Here is an 18,766-nt window from a genome sequence, read left to right as displayed (position 1 = left end):
CTCTCATCCACTAAAGATGAAATCTTGATCTCCCAATCCATCTCGTCGTGGCCCCCGTCCACCCGCATCGCACTTTCTCTGTAACTAATTCTGCATTGTTTCTTTTTACTACCTCGCTGTACTTATGTATGGAATGATCTGCCAGGACGGCGTAAAAGCTGGGTACAAGTGATAATAATAAACCAATAATAATGAGAAAAAATTCTCGCACCACAGTTGTTTAAAAGTTTATTTTATTGGCGAAAGTAAAGAAACAGATTTATTCAGTAACCGACAGTAACAAGTGTTTCTTCCCTCAAACTCATAGTGTTTCTCAAGTATTGCTGATCAAAGTGGAAAAGTGTCACCGACTCCAGAACCACAAACCATGAAAAACAAGTCATTCACCACCCCCTCCTCCTGCCGCCTTTCCCCTCCACTCCTGTCCCTGTTGCCAACGCCACAAGCACACGGTTCTTTCGCCCCGTCCGGAGGAGGCAGGGGAACGATCTAACCAGATGGAAAGGACGTGTGGAAGATTCCCCTGGTCTGCATCGCTTGTTTTGCATAGTTACCCTCTCCTTTCTCACCCCACCCGCCCGCAATCCCCCAGGCAATCATTGACCAGGCAAGCGTCCTTTGGAGCACCTTTGGAATCTGAGGCACCGAACACCGGATTTATGTTTTAAAAAAACAGCTGAAGAGTTTACAAGTTTAAAGATTAACGGAATGCCAAAATTTGCCCTCGGAACAGCTGGCCAGTATTGTGCTCCCTGTACAATCCCGTGCCTTTCGAAAAAAGCAACTGCTTGGTGGAGATCACCGTAGAGAGAGTTTATACATCTTGTGTCTTGAACAGAAATTACTTTGTACTAACATTCATCTATTGGATTTTAAGGCAAGTGGTTCATTTATTGACCAAGATTCTACGAGGAAAATGGAGAGGATAAACCATTGGTTTGGGCCCAACAGGTTATGTTAGAAAAGAGATGGACAGAATTAGCCTTTAAAACAAAAACAAAGTGATGTTTAGCTAACTGGCCGAGTATGTGCCTCTTACATTGACACCATAGTATATTGTACACGTACACACACACACACACACACAACCTCAAACCAACCCAGATCATTGTATACCTGGTGTCACGATACAAACGCAATGTTAATGCCTCCAAGGGAATAGAAGTTAGAGATTACAATGACCCTGACAGTTGGTTACCCAGCCTTTCCTGACTGGACACACACACACAAACACACACAGCAGCAACACCAGAATGTTGGCACATTTGTTTCGCCTCTGTGACTATACATTAGGGCAGAGGTAAAAAAAACATTTCTGAAACACAGTTCGTTTAACAAAAGCAAGTCGCCGCCCAATGAAGAGGGCGCACGTTAGAGAGCAGCCTGGGGTGCTAAACTCGGAAGAGGGGAGGGTTAATGTTTGAAAAGCCTGACTGTTTAAAAATAATTCTAACAACTTGCCAGCCCCGAGGAAAGTGCTGGAAGGAGAAGTGCCACTGTGCCCTCTGGTTACAGACTGAAGTTCAGTGCACGCCACACTTTGGTTTGAGACAATTATATAAGGAGGAAATCGCCACCTCTGCAGCAGCTGGGGGGAGGGGGGGGGGGGAGAGGAGGGGCTGCTGTGGGAAATGGTAATCAGGTGAAGTGGCCGGAGTCGGCTGGAGGTGATTCAGTGATGGGGAACGGTTTGAAACGGCGAGGCTGGGCTGCCAACAGCGCTTCGGAAACCACAAGATGACAGCAAGCATTGGATCCATCCGACCTGGGGGCAGTGTGCAGACAGCAACTCTGGGTAAAGACCGCGACGAGGACCCTACCCCCAAGCAAGAACACTTGCTGTGTGACACATAATGTATTCCCAGTAAGCGACAAGAGAACTTGGTTTAAAAACTGGCCCCTCAAGCAAAACAAACTGCTGGAGAGTCTCAATCCGGAACGTCGAGTCCATTTCCCTCCACAGATGCTGCCCGAGTTTCTCCAGCAGATTGTTTGTTGCTCCGGATCCCAGCAACTGCAGTCTCTTGTGTCTCCATTATCAGTGCAAAAGGGTCGACATTGCAACCCAGCCTTCACTGGCGAGAGACGGGGAACGGGGGGGGGGGGGGCAGAGACACGGCCAGCATGCCCATCTGTGGGGAAACAGGGTCAGTGACAGGTTTAAATGATGGAATCGGTTCAGGAAGACTGCAGAGAGCGGGACGGCCAACAGGGAGACTAAATGGTCTCCTCCAAGTGGGATGGTGTCTGCTCTCAGCCTCTGAGACAGTCTGCAGGGAACGCGGCAAAGGGCTCTGGTAATAACCCTGGCTGCTGCGGGTACACCCTGTGCCCGAGATCAACACAATGTGGCCGAGTGGTACAGCGGGCTCCCGAGGTCAGTCAGCCGACTCCTGACCCTATGGGAGAGGCGGGGACCCTGTTGTACTGCCCGCCCCACACCACGCTCATTGCCATGGCTTGCTACATTGTGTGGATACAGCCTGGCGTTTCGGGAACATCATTCTCCCCGAGGAACACAGCGCTGGGTGACCTTTCTATCCTCTTCCTCCGAGAGCACTCATCGTTTTACAGGGATCGCTGCACTCACACACACGAGTCTGCACCCCCTCGGTCCCCGACGCCGGCATGTGTGGCCGATTCCACCGCCCAGCTCGCTTGCCACCACCGCCAGGAAGCAGGGGCCGGGCGGGCACTGTGAATACCAACCGACCTCTCACCTGGGCCAGCCCTTGAATCGCCAAGGTCACGGACCAAGTGCTGGGGAATGGAGTACTTGAGGATCAGCAGGGACATGACGGGCCGAAGGGCCTCTATTTGTCTCTCTCTATATAAATATATATCTTGCTGGCAAACCAGGACAGAGGCAAGTCAAGCCATTGGAGCAAGCCGAGTTTTGTAGAGATCACTGCCCCTTTCGAGCACTGTTAGGGAGCCAACCACCAATATAAAATGCAGTCGCGCCAACTACTGACGGCGGGCAACTTGCCACGTTAAACTGCGGGACAGCACTGGCGGCCCGTTTCAACCCCACGGGCAAGGGTACAAGGCGGGTGTCGCTGACCTGGGTCACGGTCACCGGCTAGAGAGGGGTCAGAGTCAGGGAGGAAGCGACAGGGCTCAGCCCCGAGCCTGAGTAGTTTCTCTAGGCTGGGAAAGGACTCATGGCTCTGGGGATTGGGGGGGGGGGGGGCGGCGCAGAGTTACGGGGAGCTGAGCCCCAGATCAGCTCGGACACAAATGTGGCTCCCGAGGTCAGTCAGTCAGCCGGCTCCTGATCCTGTGCGAGAGGAGGTGGTGGTGGGCGGGAGACAGAAACAAAACCCATGACAATCTCGTGTCTTCCGATTCGGTAGAAAACCTCACTCACCTAGTGGGGCAACACAAAAGCAACACCGTCTCTTGGCCCTGAACCCCAGCTTCAATAAAAGGCGGCAAGCCACCCACCCCGCCCACTGAGTTTTAGACACAAAGCTGGTGGCAAGGTGAGTATGAAAGTCACATGATAAACCACTGCTTTGTGTTGAAATTGCTTCACTATGATGAAGTATTTTGCTTTCATTCATGGAGAAAAAGGTTTGAAACAAGACATAAAACACTGGTGTAATTTGCAAAGTTTGCATCTTGAAAGCCCTGAAATCCCCACTGTACAATATGCCCCCACTTGCAAAAACCTCCGCTGCCCTTGAAGAGCACAGACAGTGGATCCAAAGCGAGCATCTCCCCTCCTCCTCTTCACCCCCACCCCTGCCCTTCTCCCAAGTCCTGGACATTTAAAACCGAAAAGCCCAGCCACAGTTGTGAGTGGAGGGGGGGGGGGGGGTTCAGAAAGACCTCTCAGCAATCAGAGGGGGTCAGAGAGGAAACGACAGGACGGCAGGCGGGAGGGGAAGTCGGAGGAAAAACATCCGTCGCGACTGTTGGCAGAACAGTGACATTTCCCCCAAGTACCCTGGTGACACTTGTCATGACTCCTGCTTCCCTTGTCAAGTCATACGGCAATGGCTGCCCACAAGGTAATCTTATACCATCCCTATATTTAAAATAGCAATGAAAAATATTATAATTTGGTGCCATGAACTATTGTTAAGCCAATTGATGTAAAATTTAAAAGTTTAATGGCTCTGCAAATCTTGTACCCAGCACTTATAATTCAATGTGTTCAGCATAAATAACAGTGCTCATAAAGATTAATTTTTGTTTTTTTTTCGTTTTAAAACATACAGTCATTAAAAGATAAAAGATCTCTGGAATATGCGGTGTACAAAAAAATTAAGTTTGCTTTTTTCTCGTCTAAAATTATCAATTCTGTTTTCAAAAAGGCACTTCATTCTGCAAAAAGGAGATCACAGAACAAGGTCAGCTACTGTAGATCAGTATGACTGTCTGCATAGCAATATCTGTGAAAAGAAACCAAAGAGGAAATAAACTTTTAAAAAAATATCACAGAACTGCCCGAATACTTGTTTTTGGTAGGCGGAGAGAAGGAGAAGGTTTATATTCCAACTGCAGTCTGCAGCAGACTGTTTCTCCTTGTTTTCCATGTGGTGTGTGTTTTTTTTAAATGATAGTTGTTTCCTTTAAGTCTGGTCATGTGTGACTTTCTGACGGCAGGTTTCGAGAGGCCGAGCAATCGTCAATCACCGTGTCCGTGGCGAGCTCACGGCAGCAACTGCCGAAGTGCTTTCCCGTTTGGAGATACCTTCCTGCTCCTACTCCACAGGTTGCAGTTCTGATCCAAGTACAGTTGTGCACGGCATGGGGGGAAAAAAACTGAAGGAAGCTTTCTTGTTACAAAAAGAAACACAATGCTGCAAAAAAAAGGGGGTGGGGAGGGGGAGGGGTGTGTGTGGGTAGGAAATAAAAATCGGGCCAAGATCAACGCAAGGAATCTGCGAGGAGGACATGCCTGGTGCACAGTCGCTACCTGCCACGGAGGTTCTGCAGCATAGTGTAAACATCCTCCTCTTTGCTCAGTCCTTCAAAGAATGGGATCAGATCATACAACTCCGTGTCCGACATGTCGTCGAACCAGGACTGCACAGGCACCTGCAGAAGAAAGGACACTTGCGTGAGCCAATTTCCTCCCCCCCCACAAAAAAAACGTTGCCTTTTTTTCCCAAATTCAGAAACAGTAGAGATGGTTAATATTGGGATGTGGACGCAGTAGGTGATGGCCACGAAGAAGGGACAAAGATCCACCTTCTTGAAGGGTTGTAGTCCATGTGTCGAAGGTACTGGGAGGGACGTCAAGACTTTATAGAACATAGGACAGTATAGCACAGGAACAGGCCCTTCGGCCCACAATATCTGTGTCGAACATGGTGCCGAATTAATCTAAATCTCTTTTGCCTGTACATGATCCACGTCTCTCCATTCCCTGTGTATTTATGTTTATCTGACAGCCTGTTAAATGGGTATCTGCTCCCACCACTACCTCTGGCAGCCTGTTCCAGTCACCCACTTCACTCTGTGTAAAAAAAAACCCTGCCCAGCACATCTCCTTTAAGCTTCCCCCCCTCTCACCTTAAATGCATGTCCTGTAGTTCTTGACATTTCTACTTAGGGTATGCAGTCAGAATCTTTTTCCCAATCTGTGTCTCTCATAATTTTATAATCTTCTATCAGGTCTCCCCTCAGCCTCCGACGCTCCAGAGAAAACAACCCAAGTTTGTCCAACCTCTCCTTATAGCTCATGCCCTCTAATCCAGGCAGCATCCTGGTGAACTTCTTCCGCACCCACTCCAAAGACTCCACATCCTTCCTGTAATGGGGCGACCAGGATTGCACACAGTACTCCAAGTGCAGCCTAACCAGGACTTCCTGACTCTCAATCTTAATCTCCCGACCAATGAAGGCAAGTATGTTCTATGCCTTCTTTACCACTTTGTCTACCTGTGTGGCCACTTTCAGTAGACCGACTATTTGGATAAAACCACAAGACAGTTGGTAAATGTGGCAACACTAGTATTCAGAAACAGAAAGCATTAAGCGCAACAGAAATGCCAGAACAGGTACAAAAGGCAACAGCAATAGCAACAGCCCTGTGTACCTGTTCTGGCATTCAATAATATCATGGCTGATTGATCAAGCACTGAAGGAGGAAAGGTGATATACATAGTGACGGAGATCTCCTGCATCTTGCGGGGTTGGGGGGGGGGGGGGGTGGGGCGGGGGTGGTGAGGTAAATGAATGTGATATTGTGCCCATAAGCTTGCAGCTCTTGGTCTTCTGGTTAATGGAGATACTATCCTCACTGGCTTCCCCAGCCTGTTCAATAGCTCTCCATTCCTGCACCGATAACCCAGCAGAATCCCAGCCACTCTTCAAATGAAGCTGTGCTGATACCCATCTCCTGCTCCAAGTCCACTATCCAGCAAGCATTACTGAACTGTAATCGGTACCTGCCCCCAATTCTTTTCCCTAGTCAGGGAACCAGACCAACTATTTCCACCCCACCCCCTTGCAAGAAATACCTGACTAGCAGTCAAATGTGGGACAGTTTCTTCAGAGGGATCTGGAGGAAGGCTGAGAGAATTCTGTTGTATATTTTAAATGCAAATATCAGGAAGGGAAGTTATGCCTGGAATGTGTACATCTCTGGTTAGACCACATCTGGAAGGCTCTACTGGTTTTCGACAGCATGTGACACAGAATCACCAGAGTGATATTGGAGTACAAAGTGCTAAGTTAGTTCAACATGATGCATGATTGGGACTGATTTATCATCAGGACAGAAGATTGAAAGGTGATCCAATCCATCCATCCAAAAGGAATTGAAGAATTTAACGGGGTAGATGGAATCAAAGTATCACTCATCACTGATCTAACTGTGATCAAGGGAATGAACAGCACTGTATAAATATAACCAGAGAGAAGGGAACTATCACTCTATGCTACTCCCAAGGGACCATCCCATCAGACCCAATGCCCATCACCTTGCTTCTCTGTACCGCCAGTTTATTCTCTCCCCATGCCCATCAACTACCCTTTGACTCCTCACCCCCACCCTTTTAATCTAGACAAAGGGATAATTTACATAAGTACCTAGAAATAGCAGGAGTAGGCCATTCGGCCCCTTTAACCTGCTTCACCATGCATCAAGATCCAAGCCCCATATTCCTCAATTCCCTTAACGTTCAGAAATAGCAACATCTGTTTTGAATGAACACATTGACCGAGCCTCGACAGCTCTCTAAAGGCAGATGGGTGAGCCTTACATTAATGGTAGGGAACTTACTGAAGATTCTTAGGGATACGATTTACACGAGGTGGTAACAGAGATGATTGATGAGGATAGGGCAGTGGAGCTGTCTACATGGTCTTTAGTAAACCATTTGACACGGTACCTCATGGTAGACTGGTCCAGAAGATTAAGGCACATGGTTATTTGGTGGATTGGACTCAAAATTGGCTTGGCCATAGGAGAGGGAGAGTAGTGGTGGAGATGTGCCATTCTTACTTGAGTTCTGTGACTAGAGGCAAGGATCAGTGCTGGAACCTCTGTTGTATGATTTGGACGAAAAGGTAGGTGGAGTGATTAATGAGTTTGCAGACGAGGCAAAAATTGGTGGTGGGTGTTGTGGATAGCGAGGAAGGTTGTCAAAGGACACAGTAGGATATAGATCAGCTGGAAATGTGGGTGGAAAATGGCAGATGGAGTTTGATTCAGACAAGTGTGAGGTGAAGCATTTTGGGAGGTTTTGGAGAAGTGCAGAAGAGTTTCACCAGGATGTTGCCTGAATTAGTATTAGTTGTAAGAAGGGGTTTGGACAAACAAGTTGTTTTCACCAAAGCGTCAGAGCCTGGGGGGGGGGGCAACCTGATAGAAGTTTATAAGATCATGAGAGGCATAGATAGTCTTTTTCCCCAGGGTGGAAATGTCAAATACTTGAAGGCATAGGATTAAGCTGAGAGGGGGAAAGTTTAACAGAGTTTTATGAGGCAAGTTTTTGTTTTACACAAAGAATGGTAGGTGCCTGGAACCTGCTGCCGGGGAAATGGTGGCAGCAGATATGATAGTAATGTTTAAGAGGCATTTAGACAGGGGCAGGAACAGGTGGGAATGGCAGAATGTGCAGGCAGATGGGATTAGTTTAATTTAGCATCATGGTCGGCACAGACATGGTGGGCTGAAGGGCCTGTTCCTGTGCTATAATGTTCTATGTACTAGCATCAGAATGAAGAAACTTCTCATCAAGTCCAAAACAGCCTACCCTCTGCTTCTCAAACTGCCTCCTAGACTTCTCAGTTTTCATAAACATCCTCCCTGCATCTGGTCTATCAAGCCCTTTAAGAATTTTATAAATTTTGATGAGATCTCCCCTTCTCAGTCTACTCTCTCTCCTCATATGGCAAACCCACCCTCACTGGAATCAGTCCCTAGTGAACCTTTACTACAGCAAGTACATCCTTCCAAAGGAAAAGGGGGCAAAATTGTCTACAGTACTCCTGGTATGGTCTTACCAAGGCTCTGTGCAATTGCAATAGGACTCCTTACCCCCATTATCAAACCCTCTTCAAATAAAGACCAACATACCATTTGCCCTTCTAATTGCTTGCATCTGGAATTTGGCCTTCAGTGACTTGTGTACCAGCATATCTGGTCACTTTGAACACCAACACTACTCAATCTCTCACCGTTTAATAAATACTCTGCTTTTCTGTTACATGCAAAGTGGAAAATCTAACATTTTTCTTTATTAAATGACATTTGCCATGTTCTTGCCCATTGTCCCAGCTTGTCTATATCCCTTTGAAGCCTCTCTGTGTCCTTCTCCATACTTATAATCCCAGTATCAACAAAATTGGAAATGTGACATTTTGTCCCCTCAGCCAAATCATTGATATAGAGCCCAAAGATCCCTTCAGTACCCCACTAGTCACAGCCTGCCAATCTAATAAGGATCATTTTATTCTCGCTCTTTACTTTGTTCAATAATTAATTTGCAATCCATATCAGTCCATCACCCCGATTCCATGTGTCAACCAACCTCCTGTGTGGAACCAGATCAAAAGCCTTTCAGAAATCTAAATACATCACATCTACTGGTTCCCCTTCAACTACTCCAATACTCACATCCTAAAAGATTTCTAACAGATTAGTCACACATGATTTTACCCTCAGAGATTCCAGCATTTCCTCTACCACTGGCCTTAGGCCAACAGGTCTGTAGTTCCCCATTTTCGTTCTCCCTCCTTAAGTAGGGTCACATCTGCAACCCTCCCATCCAGTAGCCAATTAACTACCACCATGTGAGAGGAAACCGAAGCACTCGGGGAGAACATGCAAATGGCACAGACAACAGCTGGGGTCAGGGTGGAAGCAGCGCCCCAGGAGCTGTGAGGCAGCAGCAGTAACTGCTAAACCAGCACACCACCCCTGACTACCATCCTACTAAACGAGCCACCTCATTTTTTTTTAAATAAGGTACTTCACTAGTCAGTTTGTATTTTTAAAATAACATGAGGAAGTGGTTGAGGCAGGTACAATAGTATCATTTAAGAAGCACTTGGATAGGTACATGGAGGGGCGGGGCTTAGAGGGATATGGGCCGAACGCAGGAAATTGGGACTAGCTGGGTGGGCATTGCGGTCAGTATGGACTGGTTGGGCCAAAGGGACTGTATCCATGCTGTATTGCTCTGGGACTCTAACGTATTTCTCTCCATATAATTTAAAGCATTGGCCCGCCTCCCAAGACTAGCTGGCATAGTTAATCTGCTACGAATCACCCCACCCCAATTCACTGTTACTGGTATGACTGTAACAGAAGTGCCAGGGTAGACAATTAAGGGAAGTACAGATCCAGCATTATTACCAGCAAAGCTGGGGAGGCCGGCCCCAGGGAGGGTCGGGACCCGGGGAGCTGCTCCCCACTTCCAGGGCCGGTACAGTGGTGATGGGAACCAAACAGGGAGAAGCCGTCTCCTTTACCAACTGGTTGGTAACCAGCAGTCACTGACGCAAAATAACCAGGAAAAGAGTGAATGGGAAAGAGGAGCGAGTCTTCCCCCCACCCCCGAACTCTGAAAGGTTGGTGGATGCAGACTTTCACATCTTTCAGTAAGCAATTGGCCATATACTGATGACTAATTTTCTGAGTTGTGAGGAAATGAATGGCACTGGGCACCTCTTTAAACAGGAAAGATCAAAGCAGCTTCCTAAATAGTAACGTACAGTTTGCAAACTAAAAATAGTCCGGCACACAAAAATAGCAGCCTAAACTTTGATCAGAATCCAATTTATATCAGATGAAATTCACCTAAAACTGCTTGTGGCTTACAAATGCAGAGATTGGAAACATACAAGAAGCAAATCTGCAGCTGCCTATGATTAAGAAGTGACTGTGTGATTTACATTGTGTTTCTAAGCTTGTGAGAAAATTACTGTGTGCCAATAATCTAGTCTGATGAATGAGTGAACTGTTAAAGGCACGAAAAAAATAGGAAGAGGCCATTTGACCCCTCATGCCTGCTACTCTATTTCAATAACATTATGGCTGATCCTTTACTTCGGTACAACTTCCCTATACTAACCCCAGATCCCACTCTTTCCTTAATATCAATAAAATCTATCACTGTGTTGAATATACTCAGTGATCGAGCTTCTACAGCACTCACGGGAAGCGAATTCCAAGATTCACCATCCTCTGATGACTCACTATCTTCTTGTTATGAATCCTGATTGGCTGACCCCTTAAGTTTGACCCTGGGACCCCTGGTTCTAGACACCCCAGGCAGGGAAAACACCATCCCCGCATATATCCTGTAAGCCCCTTAACAACTGTTTGAATGAGATTACCTCCCATGCTAAACTCTAGGAAGTATAGGTAATGAACAAAATGGCACATGGAATGGTAACGTGGGCCAGAGACTTCACTTATAACTTGAACGCATAACAGAGACTCCGCATAAACATTTGCTTTTGCAGAAGGTCATGAGGAGATTTCACAGAGATGCTCAAAAGCATGAATGGATTTGTTACGGTAAATGAGAAGCTGAATCCTGTATCAAATGGGCCAGTAACAGAGGACACAGATTTAAAGCAACTGGCTATGGAATTAGAGGTTCCATGAAGAAACATTATGTATGTGACAAATTATGATGATCTAGAAAGGGCACTGGAAGCATATTCAAACACAAAGGGAAACTAGTTACAGGGTTATGGGGAATGGGGCAGATTGGATAACTCTAGGTAGAGTAGGAGCGGGCACAGAACAAGGGGATGAACAGGTTTCTTCTATGCTGCACTGTATTATTATGACTGCTTACCACCAATACAAGAGCACTGATCTGCCTTTCACAACCTCAGGGAATCAAGAAACGACCATATAGGAAACATAGAAGCCAAGATTCCACCAACAACAAACATGGTAACAGCCAGGTAATCTCCATCAGAGATTTGACCCCTCATGCCAGAGCACCAGGATAATTCTGAGACATAAGAGATTCTGCAGATACTGGAATCTGGAGCAACACATGCAAAATGCTGGAGAACTCAGCAGGTCAGGCAGCATCTACGGAGGGAAATAAATAGGCGACACGAGTCCTGATGAAGAGTGTGAACCCGAAATGTCGACTATTTATTTCCCTCTGTAGATGCTGCCTGACCTGCTGAGTTCCTCCAGCATTCCGAGTGTGTTGCACCGGGATAATTCTCTACCCTTTGAAACAGTGCAATGATATTTTACGTTCATCTGAGAAAGCAGATGGAGTCATGGTTTAGCAGCACTTCACATGAACAATGTCTCCTACAAAGCTGCTGCAACCCCTCAGAACTGCATTAAGATCAGCCCAGGTTTTTGCATTGAAATGACTCGGATAGGAGAGCTGCTCACTGAGCCAAGGCTCACACTCACCAGACAGGGTAGGCTCCATAAACACGCAACTGTAAATGAACCCTGATAGTATGTGCCAGAGGAGGAAGGCATAGGCCGCTCAACCACAGAGATCCAGCATGGGATTCTGGTGAGATACTACTGAACGTTTGGTCACCAGGTATGAAAAATGATTTGAAGATTCTGAGAGAGTTTTGGACCTACAGGGAGTTGGAGGCCCTTGTGTAAGCAGTTGCTCCTTGGTTTACATGGCTGTGTCCTGAGCATCTGCCACGGCTGGAAGGTGGAGGTGTTTTACTTGGACTGCTGCAAATCAATGGGGCAACCTAGACATGAGCGGAAAAGAATACTCACTGCGTTTTCAGGATGGAAGATGTAGGATGCCGGTGAGTTATCCACTATAATGACCTTACTCAAGTCCCTCCCTAGCCGACTGAGATCTTTCACATAGTTTCCTCTGTGGAAAACGCACGATTCTCTGAAGAGTCTGGCCCTGAAAACACCCCAGCGATCCAGCAGGTCTGCCACGGGATCTGCATACTTTGAGAGAGCAGGCAAAATAAACAAGTTACAGCTCAGTGACTGACACAATGTGCTTCCAAACACTGACTCAAGAACAGCGGGCTAATGTCTTGAGCCCATTTCCAGAGCGGCGGGGGGGGGGGAGGGTTTGAAGATGGGGGAGTTAAACAGCTCTGTTACAAAAGTGTGCTTTGTCAAAGACAATATTTTTCCAATTTAACAAAAACAGCTGCTTCTGTGAATGTTGAGATGTAAAGATCTCTGGAGGGGAGTTCAAGGGACAGGGCACTGGGTGTGCAAGTGACGTGGGAGGTTACGTGGTGGAGCATGGCCTGTTCCTACAACTACCTATCATTGATTTATTGTTCTGATTGGCCATTGAGAAACTTGCTGGCGCACTTGTACATGTTGACATAAAATAGAATCTAAATATTGTTTCATTTGTGTACTAAAACTAAGCTCTTGCATCAAGCTTGCAAGCCTCTTGCAGCGTTACTAGTTGAATCATATGTGAAGCATTCTCCTGGAAGCAGCTGCCTACTGGCATCAAAAAGGTGGTGGACTGCAATGGCATCAAGGGTTATACCGAGACATTACCAACAATATCATGAGTTTTACTTTTTTGATGAGCTTCTAGAATACTGCAGCACAGAGGGGGTTCAATCAGTCAGCCCACCATCTACCTGTAGGCTCTTTACGGAGCCAGTCGATTATCCCCACACCCTTTCTTCACTACCTTGCAACTTTTCCCTCAAGGCACAGACACCAATGGAACAAAGAGCGGGTAGAATATCTAAGTGGGGGCTGTGGTTGGACTGGGCTCATTCGAGATTCTCCCAGAATCATAGAAAAAAGCAGCACCACTGGGCCCATTGTGTCTGGTTGTATAGGAGCTTCCTGGCTGAACTCCACCTTCCTGCAGATCATGGCTCTTCAAGTATACATAGAACATACAAGAGTACAGGCAGGAACAGGCCCTTTGGCCCACGATGTCTGTGCTGACTGCACGGTACTGTCCACATGCGATAACAATTTCTGTGTCTAACACCCTTTCAGGCAGCGAGGTTCACACTCTGACCACTCACTGGTTTTCCCTTCTCCAACCATTCTCCCCACCACCCTTTGTGGTTTCTGACACTGAAGGGAAATGGATCCTATCTGTTTACTCCATCTAGGTCCTCATAATCCATACAACCAAGTGTTCTTTCCTCAGTCATCTCAGTTCCAAAGAAAACAAACTTATCCAATCTTTTACTGTAGCTACAATTTTTAAGTAATGACATCATCCTCAAAGATCTCTTCTTCACCCTCTGAAATGCAATCGCGTCTTTCATGCTACTGGTAACCAGAACCGTACACGGCACAGTGGTTCAGCTACCGGTAACCAGAACCGTACACGGCACTGTGTTTCAGCTACCGGTAACCAGAACTGTACACGGCACTGTGGTTCAACTACTGGTAACCAGAACCGTACACAGCACTGTGGTTCAACTACCGGTAACCAGAACCGTACACAGCACTTGGTTTAACTAGTGTTGCATAATGTCCCTGTTCTTATATTCAATGCCTTAGCTATTACAAGGAAGGAATCCCTTATGCCTTACATTTTCTTGACTGACCCTGCTATGAATGTCAGGTAGTGAATCTCTAGGATTCTCCAACCCCAAGGGTGGAGGAGGCCAGATCACTAGATATATTTGAGGAGGAGATAGGTAAAAATTTTTAAAGATCAAGGAATTGAGGATTGAGAGGAACTGGCACAGAAGAGGAGTTGAGGCCAACATAGATTAACCACGATCATACTGAATGGCGGGGCAAGTTTGGGTGCTCCTATCTTCTTGTGCTCTCATGCTTGCTTTATGAATTTGTTGGCCTTTATGCCAAGATTCCTCTGTTCCTACACACCCTTCAGTATCCTCCCAGCACTTCCTTGTTTTCTTGGAACTTCCCAAATGCATTACCCCACAACTCTCTGGATTAAATTCGATTTTCCACTTTTTTGCTCAAATGACTAGACCAGCTAAATTTTCCCACAGGCTGAAGTTTTTCCTCTGTGTTAAACTATGCGGCAAATTTTAGTATCATCTGCAAACTTCTTAATCATGCCACCTAGATTTGTCCAAAATCATTAATATATGTTCTGCCTTATCCATCAGCTCATTATCACATTTCCTCTGTCCAGATAATAAATGGAGAGTCATGAGTGGGCCTTCATGCTGAATTGGGGATGGCCCATATACACACAGTGGTTGATATCTGGAACGCGCTGCCAGAGGAGGTGGAATCAGATACAAACACTCTGTTTAAGAGGCACAGGGAATCTCAAACTATATCATGTTTAAACTTGGAAAAAATTAGGAGTGGCACTGTTGATCCTTCGCTTAAATTTGAGGAAGTTTGGAGCCCATTTATTCAATATTTTCACATGATATAGATCCCCTTATAATAACCTTTCAATTTACAGGAACGGAGTTGGCGACAATAATATTGCTCTGTTTCTATTGAGAAATTTTAGTCCAGTTTTGTTTTGGTTTTTTTTGAATTTTTTTTTTCTTCAGCTTAGTTTGGTTTGATGTATTATTTAACTTTTCTTATTGTTTTGGGGATTTTTTTTCTTTTATATTTTATAATAAATCTTTTTCTTTTATATTATATTCATTCACTAACAGATCGTTGGATCTACAGATTTTTTTTATACTTTGTTTTTTATGATTATCCATGGATGGTTCTCCTGATCTTTGTATTACATGTATAAACATTGATATATTAATCTGTATTAATTTGAAAACTAATAAAAAGATTGAAAAAGAAAGAAAAGAAAGAGGCACAGAGACAGGTACTAAAATGGGCAAGGCATAGAAGGATGCAGTCCTAATCGGGCACCTGGGATTAGTGTAGATGCGAAAAAAGGTTGGCATGGACGCCGTGGGCCAAAGGGCCCATCTACGAGCTGTATGACTATGACTAAGCATAGAAGCTCTGATTTGATACTGATTGCAATCAAAAGCTCTAGTGACGTTAGCCAGAGTTTCGGTCTATATTGACCCCTAGTGGCAGGTCTAAATGAAGCACCCAATTCAATGTCAGGGTTCATGTGTTCAAGTCCTAAAAATTACTGGGACTGTTATTTGTTAGTTTCACATTGCAGAACGCCACACAGTCATTATTCTGTTCAGTTCGTTAACTAACCCCTCCTCCTGAGAATGATAAGGCCCCAGGGGAAGCAAAGCTGCTGCAGAACCAGCTTTTGAACCCATGCAGGCTAATGTTTGTTCTTCCCTCCATCCTTTCTCTTTGCCAGATGACAAGTTAATAATGAACTTGCACAATGTTGACATAAAGCTGGAGGCAAACCTGAAGGTGTGTGGCACAGCCAAGGTCATAACTGAAAATTTTACTTTGACAAGGGGCAGACAGGAAAAAGCTAATGTGCAGTGGCAATGAATGAAGCAGCTGTGGAAATGAGTTTGCTCTCAAGGGGACAATGAAGGCGGTGCATCTTCTAAAGAACTTACAAGAAAGAAATTTGCCCAGCTAGTCTACGTCGGTGTTTACATACAACACCCGCCCCCTCCCATCAACATATCCTTGTTTTTCTCTCTCCCAGGTCCGAAAGCGGTTTCTATTTAAATGCATCTTCCCTACACACCTTAATTACTTCAAGTTCCAAATGCTCTGAATAGTTTCTCCTGAATTCCTTGATGGATTTACTAGCAATCATCTTATGATTACGGTTCATAGCTCCTAACCCTTGGGTAAGCTGATGGAGCTGGTTTAAGATGAAATCCCAAGTGCAGGGTATTGATGCACACGAGTACAAGCGCCACTTTCTGACTGGAACAAAATGAGCTTCAGCTGAACACCCTCAGTGTGGCTGCACTGGTGAAGTAAAAGGGCATTCAATCCTCATACAGCAAACCTGTTCATATCTACAGATCACTGAAAGTTGCCTCGCAGGTGGATAGGGTAGTTAAGAAAGCTTATGGGACGTTAGCTTTCATAAATCGGGGGATCGAGTTTAAGAGCTGCGAAGTGATGCAGCTTTACAAAACTCTGGTGAGACCACACTTAAGAGTACTGTGTCCAGTTCTGGTTGCCTCATTATAGGAAGAACGTGGAGGCGTTGGAAAGGGTGCAGAGGAGAATTACCAGGATGCTGCCTGGATTAGAGATTATAGATTATGAGGAGAGACTAAAGGAGCTAGAGCTGTTCTCATTGGAGCAGAGGATGAGGGGAGACATGATAGAGGTATACAAAATATTGAGAGGAATAGAAGGAGTAGACAGCCAGCGCCTCTTTCCCAGGGCGCCAATGCTCAAAACAAGAGGACATGGCTTTAAGGTATTGGGTGGGAAGTTCAAGGGTGATGACAGAGGGAGGTTTTTCACCCGGGGAGTGGTTGGTACATGGAATGCGGTGCCTGGGGTGGTGGTGGAGGCTGATACATTAGACAAGTTCAAGAGATTGTTAGATAAGCATATGGAGGAAGTTAAATTAGAGGGATATGAGGGAGGAGGGGGTTAGATAGTCTCAGGTGTGGTTTGAAGGGCAGCACAACATGGTGGGCCGAAGGACCTGTATTGTGCCGTATTGTTCTATGGTTCTAATGCATTGATGGTATCTCCGGATATGTGAGCACACTTAAAAGCTGGGAGGAATCAAGTATTTATCTTTGCTACTTGCACAGGCTTTATAGTTACACAACTATTTTCCTATGCCCGCTGCAATTTTAAGCTGCTGGATGTGATTGGTAAATCTAACTACAGAGCTGCTGAGAAAAAAGACACCCACTAGTTCTAGTGCAGCCATGGCAACACACAAGGCTCTTGAAAAGGCCACACAGGCAAAGCCGAGGACCCTGATAGCCGCATTGCCATGGATGGGAAGGGACTTACCAGTGCTATAGCCATCAGGCAACAGTGAGAAAAAAAACACACACATACAAGGAGAATAGAAACAAAGTGGGAATAAAGGTTAAACCAGCAAATAAATTCCAGAAATATATACTTTTTAAATGCATAAACATGTTAAGCAATCTATTAATTTCCTGATTCACACAAATGCAGGCAGTTACAGTATCTTTGTTCCAATACATGCTCACCTTGGCTAGACTGGCTGTGAAGAGAACACATTCAAAGAGCTGCCCCATCTTTTGCAGGAATAGGTCGACATGCGGCCTTTTCAACACATAAACCTGTAAATGCAGGAAACAGGCAGGTTAAGGACTCAAACAATCTAGGCCCATTTGGCTTTATCCATTTACCTTAAAAGTTGTAGCATAACACTGGCTGCTCGTGCTTTCTTGCCTGCTGACACTCGGTAGAACAGTTTCCAAAATGTTGTACATTAGATGCTCCTTTCACTTTTATTTTAGACTAAATTACCAACAGGTGGAATTACAGAATTTGGGCTAGGCATTGCTGTGAACAGTCTTTGCCAAGCTCAGTCTCTGCTGCAGTGACACCAGGGTTGCACTTGCACACAGCACCTCTCTCTCACACTGTACTGACACAGGCTGTTCAGATGGACCCATACAAGCCCCCCCACCCCCCCAAGGGTCAGCAGTAAATATCATTAATCGGAAGCAGATGGGGAACAGGTAAAGCACCTTCTTCTGTTCACTGGGCTTCCTTCCTGAATGTTTAGATCTACAGTATATAATAGGATTCATTTGCCTGTCAACACCATCCCTTCCTCCACCAGAGAAACCTTATGTTTTTATACAACTGCTAAGCTCTAATGTTTAAAAAATATAGCTTGCAGTTCTGTGAACACATTCAATGAAAAGACTTAAACAGTTGTGGAGATTAAACTGGGCACAACTTCAAGCAACGTTGTGCAAGGCCAGGAAACACTGTTTGTGCAATCTTATTCCACAACTTGTGAAAATTAAGGTCTGATCACTGAACAAAGGACAGTCCCTAGGATGCCTCAGCAGCCTTCCCAGACAGCCCTTCCACACATCTTCTGCTGCCTTGTTGTTAGTGATGCAACCGTTCCTTTCATTCTGCAAACGCATGCAGTGCGCATGGCCTCGAGATTATATTTTGCACAGTCCCCACAAGCTACTAATTGTAAGTATGCTGCTTTTATTGTACACAATGTTTATATCACTGAGTGATCTAGCAGCTGGACCATCTATGGAGGGACTAGCTCTGTTTTATTGTATTGAACGGCCCATGTGTTTCTGCCTGCTTTAGCTCATTCTCTGTACAACTACCTAGGGGGCAAGGTGACTGGTGGCTGATGCTGCAAATAGCCTGTTGCCACAGCTTTATCTGTGCATGGCATGAAAGTGCAAGATTGCGCAGACATCTGTTATCTGGTTGCGACACACAAATCTCAAAGATAACCAAGGAAAGTTGAAGAAATTAAAGAACAAGCTGCTTTAACCAATCCAACCT

At 45.6% G+C, this 18,766-nt stretch overlaps 1 protein-coding gene across 3 annotated transcripts in view; it reads right to left on the bottom strand.

Moving 5' to 3' along the window:
* Positions 1–216: 216 nt before the first annotated feature.
* ctdspla (CTD (carboxy-terminal domain, RNA polymerase II, polypeptide A) small phosphatase-like a) overlaps positions 217–18,766 on the bottom strand; it is a 163,040-nt gene continuing 144,490 nt past the window's right edge. For all 3 annotated transcript variants that reach the window (XM_052015550.1, XM_052015549.1, XM_052015551.1), the window contains 3 exons: positions 17,464–17,556; positions 12,194–12,379; positions 217–5,049 (listed from right to left, as the gene is read on the bottom strand). In XM_052015550.1, the coding sequence (XP_051871510.1) occupies positions 4,924–5,049; positions 12,194–12,379; positions 17,464–17,556 (405 nt within the window). In that variant the 3' untranslated portion in view covers positions 217–4,923. The remainder of the gene's footprint in view (positions 5,050–12,193; positions 12,380–17,463; positions 17,557–18,766) is intronic.

Source organism: Pristis pectinata, chromosome 5 (genome assembly GCF_009764475.1).
Source record: "Pristis pectinata isolate sPriPec2 chromosome 5, sPriPec2.1.pri, whole genome shotgun sequence".
NCBI classification, from domain to species: Eukaryota; Metazoa; Chordata; class Chondrichthyes; order Rhinopristiformes; family Pristidae; genus Pristis; species Pristis pectinata.
The sequence above is the reverse complement of the archived record's forward strand: the minus strand, read 5'-3'. Positions and strand labels throughout refer to the sequence as shown.